At 51.8% G+C, this 9,028-nt stretch overlaps 1 protein-coding gene across 2 annotated transcripts in view; it reads left to right on the forward strand.

Moving 5' to 3' along the window:
* The window catches only part of LOC144674805 (fucolectin-like), a 56,696-nt gene extending 47,980 nt beyond the window's left edge, over positions 1–8,716 (forward strand). For both annotated transcript variants that reach the window (XM_078536006.1, XM_078536013.1), the window contains 2 exons: positions 6,260–6,435; positions 8,129–8,716. In XM_078536006.1, the coding sequence (XP_078392132.1) occupies positions 6,260–6,422 (163 nt within the window). In that variant the 3' untranslated portion in view covers positions 6,423–6,435; positions 8,129–8,716. The remainder of the gene's footprint in view (positions 1–6,259; positions 6,436–8,128) is intronic.
* The last annotated feature ends 312 nt before the right edge of the window (positions 8,717–9,028 follow it).

Raw genomic sequence — 9,028 nt, forward strand, 5'->3', positions numbered from 1 at the left:
TACACTCCCCGCAATCTACTCTCCCCGCATTCTACACTCCCCGCAATCTGCACTCCCCGCATTCTAAACTCTCAGCAATCTACTCTCCCCGCATTCTAAACTCCCCGCAATCTACACTCCCCGCATTCTACACTCCCCGCATTCTACACTCCCCGCAATCTACACTTCCCGCATTCTAAACTCTCAGCAATCTACTCTCCCCGCAATCTACACTCCCCGCAATCTACACTCCCCGCTTTCTAAACTCTCCACAATCTACACTCCCCGCAATCTACTCTCCCCGCATTCTAAACTCCCCGCATTCTACACTTCCCGCATTCTAAACTCTCAGCAATCTACTCTCCCCGCAATCTACACTCCCCGCAATCTACACTCCCCGCATTCTACACTCCCCGCAATCTACACTCCCCGCTTTCTAAACTCTCCACAATCTACACTCCCCGCAATCTACTCTCCCCGCATTCTAAACTCCCCGCATTCTACACTCCCCGCATTCTACACACCCCGTAATCTACACTCCCCGCATTCTAAACTATCAGCAATCTACTCTCCCCGCATTCTACACTCCCCGCAATCTACATTCTACACTCTCCACATTCTAAACTCTCAGCAATCTACACTCCCCGCATTCTAAACTCTCTGCAATCTACTCTCCCCGCATTCTAAACTCCCCGCTTTCTACACTCCCCGCAATCTACACTCCCCGCATTCTTAACTCACCGCATTCTACACTCACCGCAATCTACACTCCCCGCATTCTAAACTCTCAGCAACCTACACTCCCTGCATTCTACACTCCCCGCATTCTACACACCCCGCATTCTACACTCTCCTCATTATACACTCTCCGCATTCTAAACTCTCAGCAATCTACACTCCCCGCATTCTACGCTCCCCGCAATCTACACTTTCCGCATTCTACACTCCCCGCAATCTACACTCTCCGCATTCTACACTCCCTGCAATCTACACTCCCCGCATTCTAAACTCTCAGCAATCTACACTCCCCGCAATCTACACTCCCCGCAATCTACACTCCCCGCATTCTACTCTCCCCGCAATCTACACTCCCCGCATTCTACACTCCCCGCAATCTACACTCCCCGCATTCTACTCTCCCCGCAATCTACACTCTCCGCAATCTACACTCCCCTCATTCCAAACTCTCCGCAATCTACTCTCCCCGCATTCTAAACTCCCCGCAATCTACACTCCCCGCAATCTACACTCCCCGCAATCTACACTCTCCGCAATCTACTCACCCCGCATTCTACACTCCCCGCATTCTACTCTCCCCGCAATCTACACTCTCCGCAATCTACACTCCCCTCATTCCAAACTCTCCGCAATCTACTCACCCCGCATTCTTCACTCCCCGCATTCTACACTCTCCGCATTCTAAACTCTCCACAATCTACTCTCCCCGCATTCTACTCTCCCCGCAATCTACACTCCCCGCATTCTACTCTCCCCGCATTCTACTCTCCCCGCATTCTACTCTCCCCGCAATCTACACTCCCAGCATTCTAAACTCCCCGCATTCTACACTCCCCGCAATCTACACTCCCCGCATTCTAAACTCTCAGCAATCTACACTCCCCGCAATCTACACTCCCCGCATTCTACACTCCCCGCATTCTACTCTCCCCGCAATCTACACTCTCTGCAATCTAGACTCCCCTCATTCTAATCACTCCGCCATCTACTCTCCCCGCAATCTATACTCCCCGCAATCTACGCTCCCCGCAATCTACACTCTCCGCAATCTACTCACCCTGCATTCTACACTCCCCGCATTCTACTCTCCCCGCATTCTACACTCTCCGCAATCTACACTCCCCTCATTGCAAACTCTCCGCAATCTACTCTCTCCGCATTCTAAACTCGCCGCAATCTACACTCTCCGCAATCTACTCACCCCGCATTCTACACTCCCCGCATTCTACCCTCCCCGCAATCTACACTCCGCAATCTACACTCCCCTCATTCCAAACTCTCCGCAATCTACTCTCCCTGCATTCTAAACTCCCCGCAATCTACACTCTCCGCAATCTACTCACCCCGCATTCTACACTCCCCGCATTCTACTCTCCCCGCAATCTACACTCCCCGCATTCTACACTCCCCGCATTCTACTCTCCCCGCAATCTACACTCCCCGCATTCTACACTCCCCGCAATCTACACTCTCCGCAATCTACACTCCCCTCATTCTAAACTCTCCGCAAATTACACTCCCCGCATTCTAAACTCTCAACAATCTACACTCTCCGCATTTTAACTCTCCGCAATCTACTCTCCCCGCAATCTACACTCCCCGCATTCTATACTCTCCGCAATCTCCTCTCCCCGAAATCTACACTCTCAGCAATCTACACTCCCCGAAATGTACACTCTCAGCAATCTACACTCCCCGCAATCTACTCTCCCCGCATTCTACACTCTCAGCAATCTACACTCCCCGCATTCTAATCACTCCGCAATCTACTCTCCCCGCAATCTATACTCCCCGCAATCTACACTCCCCGCAATCTACACTCTCCGCAATCTACTCACCCCACATTCTACACTCCCCGCATTCTACTCTCCCCGCAATCTACACTCTCCGCAATCTGCACTCCCCTCATTGCAAACTCTCCGCAATCTACTCTCCCCGCATTCTAAACTCCCCGCAATCTACACTCCCCGCATTCTACACTCCCCGCATTCTACTCTCCCCGCAATCTACACTCTCTGCAATCTACACTCCCCTCATTCTAATCACTCCGCAATCTTCTCTCCCCGCAATCTATACTCCCCGCAATCTACACTCCCCGCAATCTACACTCTCCGCAATCTACTCACCCCGCATTCTACACTCCCCGCATTCCTCTCTCCCTGCAATCTACACTCTCTGCAATCTACACTCCCCTCATTGCAAACTCTCCGCAATCTACTCTCCCCGCAATCTACACTCTCCGCAATCTACTCACCCCGCATTCTACACTCCCCGCATTCTACCCTCCCCGCAATCTACACTCTCCGCAATCTACACTCCCCTCATTCCAAACTCTCCGCAATCTACTCTCCCCGCATTCTAAATTCCCCGCAATCTACACTCTCCGCAATCTACTCACCCCGCATTCTACACTCCCCGCATTCTACTCTCCCCGCAATCTACACTCTCCGCAATCTACACTCCCCTCATTCTTAACTCTCCGCAATCTACACTCCCCGCATTCTAAACTCTCAACAATCTACACTCCCCGCATTCTAAACTCTCCGCAATCCACTCTCCCCGCATTCTACACTCCCCGCATTCTACACTCCCCGCATTCTACCCTCCCCGAAATCTACACTCTCAGCAATCTGCACTCCCCGAACTTTACACTCTCAGCAATCTACACTCCCCGCAATCTACTCTCCCCGAAATCTACACTCTCAGCAATCTGCACTCCCCGAACTTTACACTCTCAGCAATCTACACTCCCCGCAATCTACTCTCCCCGAAATCTACACTCTCAGCAATCTACACTCCCCGCAATCTACTCTCCCCGAAATCTACACTCTCAGCAATCTACACTCCCCGCAATCTACTCTCCCCGCAATCTACACTCCCCGCAATCTACTCTCCCCGAAATCTACACTCTCAGCAATCTGCACTCCCCGAAATTTACACTCTCCGCAATCTACACTCCCCGCATTCTAAACTCTCAGCAATCTACACTCCCCACATTCTAAACTCTCAGCATTCTACACTCTCCGCATTCTACACTCCCCGCAATCTACACTCTCCGCATTCTACACTCCCCGCAATCTACACTCTCCGCAATCTACACTCCCCGCATTCTACACTCCCCGCATTCTAAACTCTCAGCATTCTAAACTCTCAGCAATCTACACTCCCCGCAATCTAAACTCCCCGCAATCTATACTCCCCGCATTCTACACTCCCCGCATTCTACACTCCCGGCATTCTACACTCTCCGCATTCTACACTCCCCGCAATCTACAATCCCCGCAATCTACACTCCCCGGAATCTACACTCCCCGCATTCTAAACTCCCCGCAATCTACACTCCTCGCACTCTACACTCCCCGCAATCTACACTCCCCGCATTCTAAACTCCCCGCAATCTACACTCCCCGCATTCTACACTCCCGGCATTCTACACTCCCCGCAATCTACACTCCCCGGAATCTACACTCCCCGCATTCTAAACTCCCCGCAATCTACACTCCTCGCACTCTACACTCCCCGCAATCTACACTCCCCGCATTCTAAACTCCCCGCAATCTACACTCCCCGCATTCTACACTCCCCGCAATCTACACTCCCCGCAATCTACACTCCCCGCATTCTACACTCCCCGCATTCTAAACTCACCGCAATCTACTCTCCCCGCATTCTAAACCCTCCGCAATCTACACTCCCCGCAATCTACACTCCCCGCATTCTAAACTCTCCGCAATCTACTCTCCCCGCAATCTAAACTCTCCGCAATCTACACTCTCCGCAATCTACACTCCCCGCAATCTACACTCCCCGCATTCTAAACTCTCCGCAATCTACACTCCCCGCATTCTAAACTCTCCGCAATCTACACTCTCCGCAATCTACACTCCCCGCAATCTACACTCCCCGTATTCTACACTCCCCGCAATCTACACTCCCCGCATTCTACACTCCCCGCAATCTACCCTCCCCGCAATCTACACTCCCCGCATTCTACTCTCCCCGCAATCTATACTCCCCGCATTCTACACTCCCCGCAATCTACTCTCCCCGCAATCTACTCTCCCCGCAATCTACACTCCCCGCATTTTAAACTCTCCGCAATCTACACTCCCCGCAATCTACACTCCCCGCATTCTACACTCCCCGCAATCTACACTCCCCGCAATCTACACTCCCCGCATTCTACTCTCCCTGCAATCTACACTCCCCGCATTCTACACTCCCCGCAATCTACTCTCCCCGCAATCTACACTCCCCGCATTTTAAACTCTCCGCAATCTACACTCCCCGCAATGTACTCTCCCCGCAATCTACACTCCCCACAATCTACACTCCCCGCAATCTACTCTCCCCGCATTCTACTCTCCCCGCAATCTACTCTCCCCGCACTCTGCACTCTCCGCAATCTACTATCCCCGCATTCTACACTCTCCGCCATCTACTCTCCCCGCATTCTACACTCCCCGCATTCTACACTCCCCGCATTCTACACTCCCCGCATTCTACACTCCCCGCAATCTACACCCTCCGCAATCTACTCTCCCCGCATTCTACACTCCCCGCAATCTACACTCCCCGCAATCTACACTCCCTACAATCTACACTCCCCACATTCTACATTCCCCGCAATCAGACACTCCCCGCAATCAGACACTCCCCGCAATCTACACGCTCAGCAATCTATTATATATCAGGATCCTGTGGGTCACCATTGACCAGAAACTGAACTGGACTATTCATATAAATACTGTGGCTACAAGAGCAGGTCAGGGGCTAGGAATCCTGCAGAGAGTAGCTCACCTCCTGACTACCCAAAGCCTGTCCACCATCTACAAGGCACAAGTCAGGAGTGTGATGAAATACTCCCCACTTGCCTGGATGAGTGCAGCTCCCACGACACTCAAGAAGCTTGACACCATCCAGAACAAAGCAGCCCCACTTGATTGGCACCACATCCACAAACATTCACTCCCTCCACCACCGACGCACAGTGGCATCAGTGTGTATCATCTACAAATGCACTGCAGGAGCTCACCAAGGCTCCCTAGGGAGCACCTTCCAAACCCATGGCCACTACCATCTAGAAGGACAAGGGCAGCAGATAGATGGGAACACCACCACCTGGAAGTTCCTCTCCTAGTCACTCACCATCCTGACTTGGAAATATATCACCGTTCCTTCACTGTCGCTGGGTCAAAATCCTGGAACTCCCTCTCTAACAGCACTGTGGGTGTACCTACACCACATGGACTGCAGCGGTTCAAGAAGGCAGCTCACCACCACCTTCTCAAGGGCAACTAGGGATGGGCAATAAATGCTCGCCCAGACAGCGAAGCCCACACCCTGTGAAAGGATAATAAAAAGGTGCCACAATCTATACCCACCACAACTTTAATGCAGGCTGCAGTTGTACTTTTGTATGCAAATAGCTGTATGATGTGAAATGTAGAGTCCCCTGTGACCATTGTGGAACTTGCAGAGTGTGTGTAGAGATTTGTTTAAGAGCCAAATGTAATCATCATTCTCATACTGTCTCTTCCAGCTGTGCAAAGATCACTTCTATACCCTGTGGTAAAACTGTGGAATTTTTCTGTCAGTCACCTACTGGTGTGCATGGGCGCTATGTCAACATCTTCCACCCAAGTTACCAAGCAATTCTCACCTTGTGTGAGGTGGAGGTGTATGGATTCCATGAACCTCACTGATTCTGTGGCTGCTGTGAGTATTGACCAGTTGCTCTGCGATTGTTTTATTCTCCATTCTAGCCATTGCAATACTCAATCTCTCCCCTCCTCAGATCGCTCCGTCCTCCTGGATTGCGCTTGGCTTTTGAGTCTTTCAGCATTGCCCATGGTGCAGGGACATCGACACCTCCCCAGCCTGGTTTGAATTCTCAGCAGTTGAGGGAATATTTAAGGTGCTGGGAATGACCATTAAATTTCTGGAGATACAAATCTCAACTCCCGTCCCCATCACTAGATCCACTTTATCCTGCTCTTGTATTAATCGACACACACTGGCCAGATATCAGTGTGGGTGATAACAGTTGCATCTGATTTAACATTGGATAAATGTCACCTGGCGGGACACATTAACCATTTATTTTCACACAGTGTTTTACAGCCTTCCTCAGGTGAGTGTTCCCCTCTCACTGAGCCCGGCCCCATTGAATGAAGTCCGATTATCTGTGTTCATTAATAATCACCGCTTTACTATATCTGCTGCGGTTTCAGGGCTTTGCACAGCAGACCAGGTGGAAAGTGCACAGAAAGAGGAAATGCCTGAACTGGGAAAATAAAATCACTCCTTCACTCCCTCCTCTTCTTCACTCCCCCCTCATCCCCTTCACTTCCTCCTCCCCTTCATTTCTTCCTCCTCTCCTTCACTACCCCTCCTCCCTCATCCCCTTCACTTCTTCCTCCTCCCCTTCACTCCCCTCCTCCCCTTCACTCCCTCCTCTTCTTCACTCCCCCTCCTCCCCTTCACTCCCCTCCTCCCTCCTCCCCTTCACTCCCTCATCCCCTTCTTCTTCCTCCTCCCCTTCACTCCCCTCCTCCCCTTCACTCCCTCCTCCTCCCCTTCACTCCCCCCTCTCCTTCACTCCCCCCTCGTCCCCTTCACTTCTTCCTCCTCCCCTTCACTCCCCTCCTCCCCTTCACTCCCCCTCCTCCCCGTCACTCCCCTCCTCCCTCCTCCCCTTCACTCCCCTCCTCCCTCCTCCCCTTCACTCCCCCCTCCTCCCCTTCACTCCCTTGTCCCCTTCACTACTTCCTCCTCCCTTTCATTCCCCCCTCCTACTCTTTACTCCCCCTCCTCCCCTTCACTCCCCCTCCTCCCTCCTCCCCTTCACTGCCTCCTCCTCCCCTTCACTCCCTCATTCTCCCTTTCACTCCCTCCTCCCCTTCACTCCCTCCTCCAATTCACTCCCCCCTCCTTGCCTTCACTCCCTCCACCTCCGTTTCATCCCTCCTCCCCTTCACCCCCTCCTCCTCCCCTTCTCTCCAACCTCCTCCTCTTCAACCCCTCCTCCTCTCCTCCACTTCACTCCCTCTGTCCCTGCTTCATCCCTCCTCCACTTTACTCCATCTCTCCTTCACTCCCTCCTCTCTACCCCCTGCTCCTCTTTACCCCATCCTCTGCCCTTTCACTCCCTCCTCCCCTACTCTCCTTTACCCCCTCCTCTCCATCACTCCCTCCTCCTATTCTTCTTCTGCTCAATTTGCATTAGTTGTGGTGTAAGCAATCTGAAGAGGTGTTCCCTCCAGTTGCCAGTGGTTGGATTTGATTGGCCACACAATCCTTTCACTGTGAAATCCAGAAAGTATTGAGTTTCAAATCATCTATGAATTCATTCGAGTATTGGAAGCATTTTGAAACTAACTATATAATTTTCCTGTGGATTTGTTTTCAGACACTGAATAATCCAAACTGAAATCGCCGCTTGTTTGGAAAGATCCATTTTGTGCTTCCAGCTTATGCAACCAACCAGGGTCATTCTCAGCTTCTTCCCCTGGGCCACACTCTCTGCAAAGCAGCTTTAAACAATGAGCTCACACAACGAGTCTGTCTTCAGAGTTTCTGCAACACATCCAAGAACAGGCAGTCGATGGGTTCTCAGTCAAACAGTTTTCATCGAGAAATCAGAGGCAATGGGACAGAGCTCAGTGAAAGGACAAGAGTCACCAGAGAAAGAGTCTGTCAAACACTGTCCAGAACACAGGAGTACAGAGTGATGGATCAGTCCTATCTCTGTCCCACTGACTGTCAACTGCAATTCCCGCTTTAATGGAAAACCTGCAGCTCTGAAGAGAGGCAGGATTAATCCTGGAGTCTGTGCAGTTTACCCCCATCAGTATCTGTCCAATAAGAGCTCAGTACAGATTGACCATTCACTATCTGCATTGTTTAGTTCCTGTTCTGGGAGGATGTGTGTGTGATCTATAACCTGTCATTCCTGATTTTAAACAAAAATCAATAAAATTGCTGATTGCGGATCATTGTTACTGTGTCTGTTCTGTTCACTCTGTCCCTGCACTGGACACTCAAACTCATTCCACACAATCTCACTTCATTCAGGAATATTGCTGACTTTTCACACTCCCATTTCCCTATTGTACACAGAAACCAAGACCCCGTGGGCCCTCTCCCTCCCCCCACCCGTGGGCCCTTTCCCTTCCCCGCCTTCTCGCAGGCCCTCTCCCTCCCCCGCACCCCCCACCCGTGGGCCCTCTCCCTCACCCCCCACCCATGGGCCTTCTCCCTCCCCCGCACCCCCCACCCGTGGGCCCTCTCCCTCTCCCTCACCCCCCAC

Source organism: Cetorhinus maximus, chromosome 3 (genome assembly GCF_964194155.1).
Source record: "Cetorhinus maximus chromosome 3, sCetMax3.hap1.1, whole genome shotgun sequence".
NCBI lineage: Eukaryota > Metazoa > Chordata > Chondrichthyes > Lamniformes > Cetorhinidae > Cetorhinus > Cetorhinus maximus.